The sequence below is a fragment of the Lactuca saligna genome, chromosome 9, assembly GCF_052625555.1.
Source record: "Lactuca saligna cultivar CGN05327 chromosome 9, ASM5262555v1, whole genome shotgun sequence".
Taxonomy (NCBI): Eukaryota; Viridiplantae; Streptophyta; class Magnoliopsida; order Asterales; family Asteraceae; genus Lactuca; species Lactuca saligna.
Genome location: NC_136425.1, coordinates 194,362,897 through 194,379,355, shown reverse-complemented (window position 1 = coordinate 194,379,355; position 16,459 = coordinate 194,362,897). Strand labels below are relative to the sequence as shown.

The 16,459-nt window shown below is 33.8% G+C and overlaps 2 protein-coding genes and 1 non-coding gene across 4 annotated transcripts; 2 read left to right on the top strand and 1 right to left on the bottom strand.

Annotated features, from left to right (window-relative positions):
- Positions 1 to 2,703: 2,703 nt before the first annotated feature.
- On the bottom strand, positions 2,704 to 6,169 carry LOC145014337 (uncharacterized). Of its 2 annotated transcripts, none has more exons than XM_078972720.1 (7): positions 5,185 to 6,169; positions 4,909 to 5,109; positions 4,627 to 4,733; positions 4,142 to 4,517; positions 3,806 to 3,997; positions 3,660 to 3,745; positions 2,704 to 3,550 (listed from the first exon to the last, which is right to left on the bottom strand). In XM_078972720.1, exons 1-7 carry the CDS (start codon positions 6,085 to 6,087, stop codon positions 3,046 to 3,048), a joined length of 2,370 nt encoding a protein of 789 aa, XP_078828846.1. In that variant the 5' UTR covers positions 6,088 to 6,169; the 3' UTR covers positions 2,704 to 3,045. The 2 variants fall into 2 exon arrangements, with proteins under 2 accessions (XP_078828846.1, XP_078828845.1); XM_078972719.1 differs by having other exon boundaries at positions 2,706 to 3,550; positions 3,639 to 3,745; positions 5,185 to 6,168.
- Positions 6,170 to 10,899: 4,730 nt separating this feature from the next.
- LOC145014202 (Tetratricopeptide repeat (TPR)-like superfamily protein) lies at positions 10,900 to 12,550 on the top strand. Its single transcript, XM_078972575.1, has one exon. The coding sequence runs from the start codon at positions 11,014 to 11,016 to the stop codon at positions 12,472 to 12,474; it is 1,461 nt and encodes a 486-aa protein (XP_078828701.1). The 5' UTR covers positions 10,900 to 11,013; the 3' UTR covers positions 12,475 to 12,550.
- Positions 12,551 to 12,893: 343 nt separating this feature from the next.
- TRNAA-AGC (transfer RNA alanine (anticodon AGC)) lies at positions 12,894 to 12,966 on the top strand. The gene has a single exon. It is a non-coding gene; the product is annotated as a tRNA-Ala (tRNA).
- Positions 12,967 to 16,459: the final 3,493 nt, after the last annotated feature.

The following is a 16,459-nucleotide window of genomic DNA, read 5'->3' as shown; positions in this document are numbered from 1 at the left end:
GGAGTTCCTTCAACATAAAAACTAGTTGGATAAGCATAACAGCATATTCATCTTGAACTACCAAATAATTTGGAGACATAGTGAAGTCTTCAAAATCTGTCAACCGTAAACGTGCATCTAAAATGTTTGGGAACAACTAAGCATGAAGATTTGAATCTGGCTGACTTTTCCCATCGTGGAGTAAATCCATATAAGGACCAACTTTTAAACCACAAATGAATATATTCAGCTTCACCAAAATCCAAATGCGTCCCTTGTGTATCAAAAAGAAATCTCCCCATTTCAAATACTTGTTGACACCTTACTTCGTGCAACATCATCAAATGCACAAGTAATGGATCACCATGGCATATGCATTACTAGGAATACTCCGAACAACGAAACTTCGAATAATTGTCGTTGTGATTGTGTTAGGCGTAGAAAATAGTCTTTAATGATAGTATCCACCACACCTTTTAAAGTTAAATATGCTTTTTGATTGAGATCTTCGTGCTGCAAAACATAACATTTAATTTCATATAAAAAGGCAAAAATAACAGCAAAAAAAATAGAAAAATCAGTTTCAGGTCTTTACGCGGAGACTACATGTCATTTTGTGGAGAACCCTCTACGGATTGACCAATACCTCCGTGGAGGCCCAATTTTATTCCATTTTAGCATTTCCGTGGAGAAAATATATCACTCCGCGGAGGGTCCTCTGCAAACTAACGTAAACCTCCGCGTAGTGACATACACCTTCGCGGAATGGATCATACCCAATCGGAAACCAGTCAAACTCGATTTCATCTAAATCTATCTATTTTACCTATATATTCCATGTAATCAAATCGATTTCGACAAATTTCTTACATATACTATATTAATCCAAAGAAAGGATTGCGAGAAATACCCGATAGCCAAATCTGGCCAAAATATCGGCGACATTGCTCTCCATAACTGCCAAAATTTAAGTTTGAAATTGAAGTCGTATGTAATCGATGTCGCCGGAAAATGACGTCGTTGTCGCCGAATTTGATGTCGGTGTCACCGGAATCGTCGGTGGTAAGTCGATGTGGAGGATTGTCCTTGTCAAAGAGGATTCGGGGGACTAGTGAGGTGACCAAAGAGGAGGGTTCGATTTTGTGAAAGAGAAGATGTTGAAATGACAAAAAAAAAATACCCCTCTCTGCAGAGGAAATTTCGATTTGCGGAGGACCCTCCGCGGAATGCATGTCTATAGCTGGAAAAAGTCATTTTTTAAGACTAAATTTTGAAATTGACCCCTCCCCTCCCCCCCCCCCCCCCCCCCCCCCCCCTTTTTTTTTTATCTATTGGCGGTATTTTCCCTTGTATTGAAATATGAAGGTGATGTGATGTCTCCTGTGTATCAGCGCTTGAAATACTTCAAGAATGATGTATTCCAATGTAGCATGGATATTACTTTTGTGGAATCCAACACATGCTCCTTTTTTATCTTGATTTTCTATATTGAATTCATTATCGCTTAGTGAGCCCTAACAACTTGCAACCAATATCAACTGTGACTATGAGTCAAAAAAAAAGTCACACTTCCAAAAATCCAAATTGATTTACCCCAAAAATCCATTGCTACTCCCAATCAATACTAGATTAAATTGTGGTTAGCAATTCGGCATCGCAAGCCGTAGTCATTGATCTTAATGTTTTGAAAACCGGACCGGCCGTCGAACCGGCCGTCCCACCGAGTCGATGGTTCAATTGGCTCAACAGGTCGAACCGGTCCCAAAAACCGGATGAACCGGATGACATCATATATATATATATATATATATATATATATATATATATATATATATATATATATATATATATAATTCAGATGATTCTTTCTTAAATGTTTGTTATAAAGATAATAGAAAAATAAATAAAAAAAAAGAAAGAGAATCCATTGTAATTGTTTTATGTTTATTTAGTTTGCCCACATCGCCAAAAAAACTGAAGTGGGGGCTTTTAGAGTTCTATATAATGGAGCTGGTTACTAAGAACGCATGAAAACTAAGAATGCATGAAAACAAAGAGCGGACTTCTCTAATAAAAATGGGATCCTCCCCTTGGTTTTCGCTTAGTACAAACTTTATATATATGTTTTTAAAACTGCCGTTTTTTTTTTTGGTTAGACCATACTGGTTTTCACTGGTTTTTTGTTGAACCGTCGGTTTTTTCCAGTTTGGTTTACAAGCGGTTTTAAGGCCTTAAAAAACCGGTGTAACAGAGTAACAGCCGGTTCCCGATTAAACCGTTCTCGATTAAACCGGTTCAACCGGCCGGTTCGGTCCGGTTTTCAAAACAATGATTGATCTAGATTGGTAGTAGAAGAAAATGGAAACTGAAGATGCTCTGGTTACAAAGAGCGTTGATCTCCAAATCATCCAAGAAGGTTAGGCTAAGGAGCAAGAAGGGTAAAAGGGTGTTGATTTTTAGGGGCAATAGCGTCAATCCATTTATTTTTTTTAATTATAATGATTATAAATATAAAAAGTAATTATCAAATGTTAAATTTTTTTTAAAAAAAATATGATATTTTGAAAGTTAGAAAGAATAAATATGATATTTAGTTTTTAAAATGGATAAATACGCATATTTTGAAGTTTAATTAAAATATATACAAAACTCTTTCTATATAAAAATTTTAAATTCCCGAAAAGCCGGATCCAAATAATACAACATAATATGATCAACATATAACCACAATCATAGGGTGTTACATTTCCATACCTCAATAAGTAGGGATCCTTTGATCTTGGAGATAGTTATCAAGGTACGAGCTGATAAAAATATTACTAGACACCAATAATCAAAAACAATTATTCCCCTTTTCTTTCATTGCTTAATCGTCAACCAACTTAAATAGTGGGCATCTTCATAAAAGCGCTTCTAGCACAACTTTTTTGACAACTTTCAAGAGAGTGTTCACGTACATTAAAGAAAACATTTTCCTTTTAACTGAATTCCTTGGAATTCATTTAATAACTGAAAACGGAAAGTTATGCTACAAAAAGTGCAAACAAGAAGTAGCTCTTACAAATACTAAACATCTCTTTGCATTGGCCTAAACTGAATCCCTTGGACAATAACACCATCTAAAGCACTTCCCATAGATGTCAAGAACACATAGAGCAATCTGTGATCTTCTAACTTATGTAATGGTTTACACAATATAACCTCCATCCAACCATCATTTCTGTGATCCATCCAGTGGTGCATGCTATCATCCGTACAGTTTTTTGGCATTCTAGGAAATTTGGTTCTTGATATGTACGATGAATCATGAGATGTATCATAGTTCTTCGGCTTGATTACTGGTATATTAATAGGTTCATGCTGATTCAAATGTGCAATTTTGTAACTTCCAGATTCCATATCCAAGTTGTAAGATACTCTAAAGAAACCCTTATCATCAAGCCGCTTGTGGGTTTCTGCAAATTTGAAGACAAGATAACACGCATACGAATTTCCAGATGAAAACATGTCTGACTCAAGTTTACATACAAATGCATACGTTCCATATTGAAGTTGTATAGCCTCTTTAAATCTGTTGATGTATAAAGATAAATTACTAAGAATTTTTAGAGCAAATTAAGCTAGAGATTAATTATATGATCCAAAGATAAAACAAAAACCTGGAATCAGATACTGACAACCTATTCGAACGATCATCAGAGAGTAAAATCTCTATAGCTGGCAACATATGACATTTCCCACCCGTAGATTTGCATAGGGAGAACCACTGTTCATCAAATAATTTTTAAAATGTGGTTACCATAAGATATAAAAATGGATTACGTACCTTTCTACCATTATCAATAAGTATCCCATCACATAGAAGGAAGTAGAGCTCCTTGTTGTTGTTGTTCTTCAAATACATGTCTGATCTCTGAATTATACCTTGGTAATCACTTGGGACCTTTTTCTCCCAATCTATATCTTCATCTGATATCAATACATTTTCTAGTCCTTGAATCCCGATATGTGTTTTCATCTAATTAAGAAGATAAGATTTAAATTCAATCATACATTGTGATGATAACAAACAAATAGACAATCGGTATTATTCCATATCTATAACTTAATTAAAATGTATGCTACAAACACATATTTTATAATCGAAAGGGTAGTAGCTTACCATATGTACGGGTTCAAATTCAATTTGATGAATCAAGATGTTGGAAATGTCTTGCTCTTCTTTGAAATACGAGATCTTGTCTAACACAATGTAAAATTCAGCATTTTTATCACCATTGAGAAAATGCCACAATCGAATCTTCAACCATCCATCCTTTTCTCTTTCTGCAATATGCGTAGAGGATACACTCAATTCTTGATATTTCCAGTTTATCCTTGCTAACTTTGATGATTCTCCATAGACATTTTCACGCCCTCTTTGAAAAGAAAAAACTAAGCTAGCTGCATACATGACACCAGGTGATAACATACTTGTACTTATTCGGCAACGAATATTAAGTTGTTCACTATAAGGAAATATTGCCGCCTTTGAAAATCTACATCCAATTAAATTTATGCATGTTATAACATTACTCAACATATAGTAAACAAGAGTAAGAATTACTTAAGAAACTCAATCCATGAACAAAAGGATAAAAACCTAACCTGAATTTTCTTCCAGATTGCCATTTATAGGATCTTTTATTCATGTTTAAAAATCTTTTTGCTGATATCAGTTCACATTTTATTCCATCTTCGTTAACTGAAAAAACCTGTTAATTATAAAGAATCCTTAAGCTACGGGTGATTGATATTATATTATACATTATGTAAAAGATTGTAATTAAAAACGTGTCCCATAGTATTTCAAGAAGACAATATAACTGATCAGATACATCATATATGCATTATTAATTAAATCTATAGGATATATATAGAAGATGTTACCCGTTCACTATCATCGAAGAGAATTCCCTTGTGAAGAAGTGAGAATAGTTCCTTTTTGGTATTATAAACAGCAAGAGGGTTTAATCTCTTTATTATGTCTTCACTATCCTGTGGTAGTTTCATCTTCCAAAATTCCTCAGTGTCAAATTCTTGTGCCATGGCATTTTTCAACTTCTCTTCCTTCTCAAATTCATATTCCACCTATCAAAATTAGACGGATGTTAATAGATGTTTTCAAGTAGTTGGAAATAAGGTGGAAAATTGAATCAAACTTACTTGATATTCAAGTGCAGCTTCGAGTTCTTTTACTATATCATCCATCAATGGTCGTTCTTTCGTGTCCCTTTGCAAACATCTATATGCAACCGTAGAAAACGTGTACAAACAATTTGGTGAAATTTGTCCCCTATGAAATATAATTGTATCCAATTTCATTTCTTTGTAGCACTTTTGTGCAAATGTTGGCAAAAAGCGACGAAAATCCTCGTAATTTTCCACACAAAACCTTCCACATAAAACTTCAAATAAAACCACACCGAAGGAGTAAACATCGGATTCTTTCGTCAAGTACCCTGTCTCCATGTAAAGTGGATCACAATACCCAAACGTCCCAACTGTATTAGAGACCAAAAATGTAAATTGTTGGTTAGCAGGACCGAATTTGGAAAGACCAAAATCGGAAACCTTGGCTTTCCAGTTTTCATCAAGTAGGATGTTGGAGCTCTTGATATCACGGTGTAAGACTCTTTGTTGGGTGTCTACAGGATCATGAAGGTATTGTAGTCCACGAGCTGCCCCTATGCATATATCAAGGCGTTGAATCCATGAAAGATCGTTGCTTTTTAAATACAAGTCGAGACTTTTGTTGGATAGATACTCATACACAAGGATATTCTCACCCTTCTCATCACAAAATCCTAATAGAGAAACAAGATTTTCATGTTTGTATTGAGAAAGCATCATGATCTCTTTCCAAAACTCAGGAGGTCCTTGCCCAAAAGCAGTATCTAAGCGTTTTACAGCAACCATGGTCGGCTTATCTGATAAGACAAGTTCTCCTCTGTAAACTTTCCCGAATCCTCCTATACCAATATAGTTGCTGATCCCGAAATTGTTGGTTGCAGATTCAATTTCTTTGAGCCCAATTTTGAGATGATCAAACTCTTTTATGGATGACATCCTTTTGATGATCGAAAGAAACACCAAATAAAAATGCAACTGAGCAATTACAAATTGGATAACTTACGAGTATATTTAAAATATATACCATAACCACTCGGTCAACTCGTTTTGGTATCCTTAAAATGATACTCTAATAGTATAAAATGTTTTCCATACCTACTAAATATATATAATAGGGGAGATGTTTAAACTGGTTCGAATTTGCCTTAGTTTGACGACGCACCTGATGGATAATCGTCAATACATTAGTTCTTGACTTTCTTGTGTTTTTTTACTTTCTTAAATATCCCTAAATTAAAAAGAGGGGCATAATTGTCATTACATTAATTATTTATTAGTTAGTGAATGCAAGTTTCTATGAAAAAATCACCCCATCCGGTGTAATTTATTTGTTTTAAATGCTTGTAAGAAAGTGATTATGATTATGACTTTTTGATTCTTTATTGTAAAAACTAATTCAATATGAAAAAGCAGCCAGCCAGTAGGTAAGGAGTTATCATAAGAAACTAATTATTGGGAGTTTGGAACAAATATAAAATTACCTAACTCTTGTAGATTCCCCTTATTTATATATGAATTACAATAGATTATGGTCAAATCTTCTCATGGATCATATTGTAACTACAAGAAATGTTATTTTTATCAAGCTTTCTGCATAGACTCTACGAGGAAATATGTGCTGCTTTCATTATAGTTCAAGATACATCTTTAGCAAAAAAAGAGAACTATTAATGATCAAATGCCAAACATAAGTCAAAATCTTGTTTATTGTTATGGTGATCCAGTTGATCTGCCCCTCCTAGATTAAAAATGACCTAATTTGTATTGTATTCAATGTTATATTGTCGAGATAATTGACACCACTGAGTAGTATTAAAAAAATTAACAATCTTTTTCTATAGAAATTCAACAGAAAGTTTACATATTGGTAGCCTAATTGGGCACTCTAAGCTCGTATACATAAATAAGCCCAGAAGCACTAGTACAAAACGTATTTTTTTAGTGCGATAAGGTTTTTTTTTTTGGTGCGGTTTTACCTTACGATCGCACCATTAAAACACTTTAGCATTAATAAATCAAGGAACCGCACTAACAAATGCATTTTTTGATGCTATTTTCTTTAAAAGCACTAATAAATACATTTTTTGATGCTGTTATTCAAAATCGCACTAATAAATATATTTTTTGATGCTGTTTTCTAAAACCACACTAATAATAAATGTATTTTTTGATGTTGTTTTATTAAAAAACACTAATAAATGCATTTTTTGATGCTACTTTTAAAAATCGCACTAATAAATGTATTTTTTGATGCTGTTTTCCAAAACTACATTAATAGCAAATGCATTTTTTGATGCGGTTTTGGATTGAGTTCCCTCTTTATCTTTGTTCCCGGGCTAAAGCTCATTCCAAAATTTCATTCCCCGCGCGATGCCTGTCTCTTCCCCTTTATATTTCCTTAATCTAATTTTATTTGGCCACACAAACCCTAATATCATCGACTACTACCACCCTCACCAACATCCTTGGGTCCTCTCACCCATGATGAATCTGAATAATCTTTGAGGAGTCGACCTCCACTATAATCATCTTTGTCCATCACGATCAACCTAGCGTCAAGACTAACATGTATGTTTCTGATTTATAATTTTGATTCATAAAATTACTTAATCTATATGTCTGATACTCTGATTTCTTAAGTTAGGTTGTGGAAGAAAGAAGGAGTTGGGCAAAGAAGCTTGTGTCGTTCAAAGGAGAGCACATATCTATGCAGGGGAAGATATAAAGGTAGAAAAAACCTAAAAAAAAGTAATAATCTCATGTCTTTTATCTACAAAAACTGAATCAAGACAAGTTTTTTCCTTTGTATTGATAATATTTCTAACCTATGTAATTTACCTTTTAATTAAATGGATTGTATGCCTTTTGATAAAATTACTGTGTAATTTAATTAGCTTCTGAATTCCTACCCAAGTGAGGTAACAGAGTCAAAGGTGGGCATCATCTCCAAAAGTCTGCAAGATACCGAAGAGGGGCCATATGAATATGGTGATAACGAAACTGAACACGTCTATATCAAAAAAAAAACTTGAATATGCTTCTGTAGTTAACTTCCTTAACAACTTACATACCTGATGTTATTATATCAATTTGTAAATAAATACAAGGATGAAAAGGTTAGAAAAGAATGTGTTTTTAAGATAATTTGAATCTCTTGTATGGTTTGTATCTTTACATTTATTATGATTTTTTGTTGTTTTGTTTCTGTATTGTAAATCAAGCAGTTTATGATATTTTATGTTGCAATTCGTATTGTATTTTAAAAGACCGTTTATTTTCTAAGGCTATTCAATAACAGTATCAAAAAATAACTCTATTTTCTAAGGCTGTTTAATAATAGCATCAAAAAATAATTGTGTTTCCAAGGCTGTTTATATCAAAAAATAACTCAATAACTCTATTTTATGAAGCTATATTTTATAAAGCGGTTCTGGACAGTATCAAATAATAAGTATAATTTATAAGGTGGTTCTGGACAGCATAAAAAAATAAGTATCATTTATAAAGCTATTTTTATGAGGCAGTTTTGGATATTTTCTAAGGCGGTTTAAGAACCGCCTCAAAAAACAACACTATTTTATAATGCTATATTTTTTGAAGCGGTTGAATAACCGCATCATAAAATAAAATAAACCGCTTTATTAAACATCTTCTGTACTAGTGAAGACATACAAAGAATCATCCGTTTTACATCCCCCCTTAATTTAGGGTTCTTATTCCAAGTCTTCGAGCTTCATTCGTATTCTGGTGGCAACCAGTTTTGAGATCCAACTTCGAGAAAATGGTTGTTGCATGTAGTTCATCTTCGAGTTTGTCGATGATGAGTACATGTAATTTATCAAACATAGTTGACTTATTTACCATGTTTTGAAAACCGCAACGAACCGGCATGTTCGACCGGTTCAACCAGGAACTGGTCCCTGATCCGGTTCTTAAAGGCCAAAAAACCGGGTATTCGTATGAACTGGTGAAAATCCGTAAAAACCGGTCCGGTAAAACCGGTCAAAACCGGAAATTTTAAAAAATATTTAGAGTAAATTACATGAATGGTCCTTATGGTTTACGGTAATTTGCGCGTTTGGTCCATAACTTATTTTTTTAACTCGAAAGGTCCATATTGTTTGTTGTTGTTACGCGTTTGGTCTCTGTCTTACCTAAAAAGACTATTTTACCCTTGATTTTTTAAATTTATTTAAATAAACACACCCCCAACCCCACCCCCTCACATTATCTCACCTACCCTAACATTTTTTCATATTTAAATAATAATATTTTTAGCTAAGATAGGGACCAAACACGTAACAAAAACAAATAGTAGGGACCAAGCGCGTAACAAAAACAAACAATAGGGACCTTCCGAGTTAAAAAAATAAGTTAGGGACCAATTATGCAAATTACCCCAAACCATAAGGACCATACGTGTAATTTACTCGAATATTTATTTTTTTCAATTTTTGTATTTTTAAATATAATTATGATATCATCCGGTTTTTCCGGTTTTTGAGACCGATCCGACCGGTTGGACCACTTGAACCATCAAACCAATAAGACGACCGGTTCGGTCTCCGGTCCGATTTTCAAATCCTTGCTTATTTAGGGCCTTATAATCGATGCAAAACATCCAAGCTCCAGCTGCCGTTTTTCTTTTTCACCAACAATACTGGGTTGGGGCTTAGAACGGACTAGTATTGGGTTGTATTCAGTGTGCTTCCAACCTTCATAAGTTTCTCAATTTCTTCTTTTTGGGCATGCATGTATCTTTATGGTCGAACACAAACGGGTAATGTACATTCCCGAAGGATGATTACATGCTTGTGGCTATGTTGGGGAGGCTACTAAGGTCTTAATGGCTAAAATAAAACCCTTTCAGTCGCTTATTTAGCACGATTAGAACTTTGGTTGCTAAATCGGAACACTTCAGAGATTTTGATGTCAATTAAGTCAAAACTCCATATAAAAATAAGTATAAATTTATCATTTTACATAAATGAAAATGACAAATACGAAACAAACTGAATATTTAAGAACAGTAAAAATGAAAAACAAAAGATATGATTGTTGGACCATATCACCATACCATATGCACGTGTAATTTACTTTTTTTTTTTTTTAACCAATTCTGTGTTTAGAAATTCCAAAAAGAAATAGTGCGACAATAAAAAGTAGTGAAAATACCGGCAATAGTCGAAAAATGGGGGTTATATTCAAAATTTAGACATGAAAATGGATATTTTTGGGTATAGACATGTATTTCGCGGAGCTACTTCCGAGGAATGAACTCATTCCGTGGAGGTAATTCCGAGGAATGGATCTTCAATTTTTTTTTTTTCACATTGATTCTTCGGGGTTTATAGTAATTCCCCAACTAATTATTTCAAGAAAAGATTATGATACATAATCTTTTCTTGAAATAATTAGTTGGGGAATTACTATAAACCCCGAAAAACTGATGGAAAAAAAAAAAAAAAAAAAAAAAAAAAAAACTGGAGATCCATTCCTCGGAGGTAGCTCAGCAGAATGGATCTTGGTTTGTTTTTTTTTTTTAAACACTTTTTTATTTACGATTTTGTTATTCCGTGGAGCTACAGTAGATTCTGCGGAGCTATCTCTACGAAATCAACATCTATATCCAAAAATCCAATTTTTTTTTACCCTTATTTTCCCTAAAAAAAAAAAAGTAACCTCCATAAAGATCAAAGTGTGACATCTAAACGAAAGACCACAAAACCAATAACTATAATAACAATCGCAACACAATCAGAAACAACCAGGCCTACTTCCACAAACAGAAAGATCGCTTCATCACTCGGCTACTCATCAATAACTATAATAAAATTATAATGTAAGCTGCACTGTCATAAAATGAGCAGAGGCGGCACGATCAGGGAGGTTGAACGGAAAATCCTCAGCCACCTCCACGGCCACCGTAGCCGGATACATCTTACCCAAATCCATGCTCACATCCTCCGCCACCACCTCCATCAATCCAACCACATCCTCTCTCACTTCATCTCCGTCTGTGGCTCCCTCCGCAAAATGGACTACGCCCATCTCATCTTTCTCCAAACCCACCACCCCAACATCCTCCTCTACAATTCAATGATCAAAGGTTACTCACTCTCACCACCCTTCCAAACGTCACTTCACTTATTCTCCACCATGAAGAAACACCGAATTTGGCCGGATGAGTTCACCTTCGCTCCTATACTTAAGTCGTGTTCCAATCTTTCCGATGTTAAATTCGGGAAAACGGTACATTCTCAGGTCGTTTCACTTGGATTTCATTGTTTCAGTGCTATTAGAGTCGGAATAGTTGAAATGTATACAAAATTTGGAATATTGGAAGATGCCAAGAAGGTGTTCGATGAAATGCACCACAGAGATGTAATCATTTGGAATTTAATGATTCATGGGTATTGTAAAACAGGAAACGTAGATATGGGGTATAACCTCTTTAAACAAATGAAAGAGAGAAACATCGTTTCTTGGAATACAATGTTATCTTCCCTATCAAAAAGTAATCGAGAGTTTGAAGCCATGAAGCTTTTCCATGAAATGCGCGATAAAGAATTCGAACCTGATGAGGCAACAATCGTGACAATGCTTCCAGTTTGTGCACGTTTAGGAGAAGACAACATCGGGCAATGGATCCATTCATATGCAAAATCAAATGGATTCTACCAAAATCATGTTTCTGTATGCAATTCACTTATCGATTTCTACTGCAAACGTGGAAATCTTGATTCTGCTTTCATGGTTTTCAATGATATCCCATCAAAAACGGTTGTTTCTTGGAACATCATCATCTCTGGTTTGGCTTTTAATGGGAATGGAGAAAAGGGGTTATCTCTTTATGATGAAATGATCAAGAACGGATTTAACCCTAACGAATCCACTTTTGTTGGGGTTTTATCTTGTTGTGTACATTCAGGGTTGATTCAAAGAGGAAGAGAGTTGTTTGCCTCAATGGTGTTGAATCATAAGATTGAGCCAAAGCTTGAGCATTATGGGTGCATGGTTGATCTTCTTGGGCGTGGTGGGTTTGTGAAAGAAGCTTATGGGTTGTTGAAAAGTATGCCAATGAAACCAAATGCTGTTTTATGGGGTGCATTGTTGAGTTCTTGTTGTAATTTTGGTGAGATGGAAGTTGCAGAAGTGGCAATTAAGGAAGTTATAACTTTGGAGCCATGGAATTCTGGGAACTATGTTTTGTTGTCGAATTTGTATGCAGAAAGAGGGAAATGGGATGAAGTTGAGAAGGTTAGAGTGTTGATGATGGATAATAAGATTGAGAAAGCACCAGGGCAAAGTATGGTTAGGTAATTTAAGTGGAATGTAGTTTACAAAAGGGAAGGAAATTAATACCAAGTAAATTTTAATCGTTTTGCTCTTCTTTCGATATTTTTCTAATGATTGTTTATCCTATTTTCTGAAAATAATGTTGTAATACACTAGCAAACACAAATCTTATACAGGGGGGTGGACGAGGCTTTTAAATTTTACATAGAAAATCAACATAAGAAAACTGAGAAAAAAAAAAAAAAAAAAAAAAAAACGATTGTTCATATTTTCCAAATCCAAATTTTATGTTTTTAAATTTGTTTCCAAAAATGCTAATAAGGAAACTGAAAGAAGAAAGCGAATTTGTTTTAAGTGGATCAAGTTATTGATCTATTGATTCACTCAATGCCTTTTAACGTTTCAGTAAAATTTTATATGTGATTTAAGATATCATACACACAGGGGATGTAGCTCAGATGGTAGAGCGCTCGCTTAGCATGCGAGAGGTACGGGGATCGATACCCCGCATCTCCATCTCTTTTTATTTTACAATAATGGTCCTTCACCTTCCAAAAGTTTACCACTTTTTTTTTTTTTTTTTCAAATAAAAAATGATGCAATGACCAGTTTTTTAAATTTATAATCTTGTTTCGTCATCATTACAAGCTGAACATACATTATGCGTAATAATTATAAAATGATAAATTCAAATCTGTAAATCCATAATTTTGGGTTTAATTATGTAAAAGATCAATTAGTTATCCGATTTATCACACTATAATCCAAATTTTTTTTTTTACAATAAGTCTATTTTCTAAGTTAAGTGATATTCAAGTTTTATTTTTGTAAGTAAGTTATTGCTATCAAACGAAAGAGTTATTTGTAGGACATAATATAGATCAAATTCATAGAAAATCAAGTTTGGCATATAACAAAACTACAAAAGCCAAAAGGTATTCAATTTTAGACCATTGTGCAAGTCTAACCTTTTTTTTTTTTCACTCAAACCATAACAAATAACAACCATAAAAACCATTCTTGCAATAGTTTTTTTAAATTTAGATGGGCTGATTGGTAATGTAATCCTCATGTTTTCTTGTATTTTTTTTCCTATCTATTTGTTAGTGTTTTATCAGAATTCCGTTCACTCCAAAAAACTATATGCATATACATATATCTCGAGGTATGCATACATATAAGTAACACCTGTAGACTACACTAGCTACTATAATAATGTATCTATTTAACGACGTACTAATTCGTGTAACAAATACATGAGTGACATTCAAGATTTTATGGATATAATATATCATACTATAAATCGAATATGAAAATATGTTTATGTTAAACACCATTCACACTACACACCACCCATACTCTTGTTTGTGTATTTTTAAGATTTACATTCTATAAATGGTAGGAATAAATGAAAATAACTCGTACATAGACAGATTAACCATGACTACTTGCACAAAGTAGTTTATTCAAGAGCTTGAAAAAAAGTTATAGCATAGTTGAAGCCCTATCAGCCATATTACATAGGCAAAGTACAAAATATAACCCTACCTAGACTAGGGTCGGGTCCAACTGCATTGATCAACTCATGCTATATTTTCACTTACAAAAATGATGCAATAACCAATTGTTAATTTGTAATTTTGCTCATCGTCATTTAAGTTTGTGTTAGAAACTATAATGACCCATATCCATGTAGCTATTTTATAACTCGTGTTCATATAAAATTGTTGGGGAAATTTAATCTATGCCCTTCTAAACTTTAAGTGTTACGCAAATGTTCTTTACGTATATGTCGTTCTAAAGCTATATTATTTACATATATCAAAACTTATATTTTAGATAAAATTGCAAGAATGTTCATGTGGTTAAGTAAAGTTTGTCACTTTTATCCAAATAAGTTTAGAATAGCACCAGAGGTCCAAAAGGTTCATTTTCTTATAAGTTTTGTCCAATTTGATTTGAACTTTTTATAAAGACGATTTTGCCCTTTATTATTTAAATTTTCCATTTTTTTATTATAATAATTAAAAAACAATTAAAAAAAAAAAAAAAATTAAAGGCCACTCTCTCTCTCTCTCTCTCTCTCTCTCAAATAAAGAGGAAACATCTTCTTTAATATTTGAATGCTTCTGGCACTACCTTCTTGTAACAAAAATGAACTCATCTCAAGACAGAAACATTGGAACTCACTGTGGAAAACCAAATCGTTGTGGCTAGATTCAAGAACAACACACATACACACACAGATCTAGATTTTTTTATTTGTTCTTTAACATACACACACACACTCAAGAACATAAAATTTGAATCACATATTTGATTTTCTAAGTTTGCTCTTCAACACACACATACACATAGAATTTTGAATCTTAAAACTGATTACATAAAGTTTGAAAAATGATTTTTGAATCTGGAAGTAAAACATGATTTCATCATCTGGATCATCATGTCTACCCATAAGCTTGAGATCCCAAAGTGAAAGTACTAAACTCAAGTTCATCTTCTCTTTGTTTGTTCTTTTTCTTCAACATATTCCTCAACTTCACAGGAGACAGGCCTCTGCCCCTACTTCTCCATGAAAATAAAATCAAAATCACACACACACACACATACACACACACACACACACACATATATATATATATATAGAGAGAGAGAGAGAGAGGTTCATGTATTCTAACTAGTTATTGTGTGGATTTAAGATTGATTGTGGACCAATCAAAATTAAAAAAATAATTAATTAATTAATTAATTAATTAAGGGTATCTAAGTAATTTGATAAATAACTTCTAAAAATACTCCCTATAATAATGCTAATTACATTAACTTTTAACCTAATTTCTTCCGCTTTTATTTACATCTACGTCGGCGCCCATTCAGCCATACCTAGAAACCCCGACTCCTTCCAACTCTTTCAAAATGACTGCTTCAACATTTAAGTGGCGCCCAGCCCTCCTCGAACCGCTGCTCGAGTGTCGTGACCCAGTCAACTCTCCCCTGAATCTTCCTGTCGAAACCCGCCTTGGTATCGGACTTTACCAGCTAGCCACCGGTTCCGATTACACCGAACGGTTTAAAAGAATCTATAGCAAAATTATGTTGTGTCTTATGCACCAATTTTCGTTTTTGGGTCGGATTCCCAACCCCAAACGAGATCGAACCAATCACTGAATCATTTGAAATCCTAACATGTTTTCCCAATTGTTGTGAAGTTATATATTGTACACGATTCAACATTCTCAAGCCTGAATCCATGGAGGAAGTTCCAATATCTGCTCAAATCATCGTCGATGTTGTTGGATTAATGTCTAAGTCCATAACTATAATTGGTAAGACTTGACCCGACCCGACATGGTCCATTTGGGTTGCATGGCATCGAAACACTTGGATAGACCTTTTATGAGAAAAAGATATATTTGTGACATATTAATATATTATAAGTTCTAATATATGAATATGAGATCATGTTATTTAATTAGTATTGATCAAGAATTAATTTGGACTTGATTTAGTGATCAAAAGAGACTAATTAAATATATGGGGATTGATTGTGTAAATCATTCATTCTTATATATGTGGGCTTTTTATCCAAAATTCCTTATCTTGGGTTTAACCCATGTGGTGACCCATATATACTCCATGGAGGTTAAAACCCATGGAGCATAAGGAATGGGTAAGGTCATGGGTTACATGGTGTAACCTTAATGTGCACAATATATAAAGACCCCATTAGTTGGTGAAATGGGCACTAGTGCATAATATGGAGGGCAAGCCAATTTCCAAGTCATATATCTTATTCTCATGGTTATTCCAAGAGTTCATGATGGTGTGTGAACCATTTAAGGTGTCACACTTGAGGCACCAGGCTCTCAAGCTTCATGGATTCAAGCTACATCAAGATGTATGTATTCTAACATGTTATATTACCCAAATATCAAAGATTGTATGCTAGATAGGGTAATACCTTGGAATATTCATATTTGCATGTATAATATAGAAAACATAGATC

Excerpts from the sequence above, each read along its gene's own strand:
- LOC145014337 (XM_078972719.1), bottom strand. The coding sequence starts at position 6,087 with ATGTCATCCATAAAAGAGTTTGATCATCTCAAAATTGGGCTCAAAGAA. Across the intron at positions 4,734-4,908 it reads TCTTCGATGATAGTGAACGG|GTTTTTTCAGTTAACGAAGA; the intron begins GTAACATCTTCT and ends TATAATTAACAG. Across the intron at positions 3,551-3,638 it reads TTGTCAGTATCTGATTCCAG|ATTTAAAGAGGCTATACAAC; the intron begins GTTTTTGTTTTA and ends ATACATCAACAG.
- LOC145014202 (XM_078972575.1), top strand. The coding sequence starts at position 11,014 with ATGAGCAGAGGCGGCACGATCAGGGAGGTTGAACGGAAAATCCTCAGC.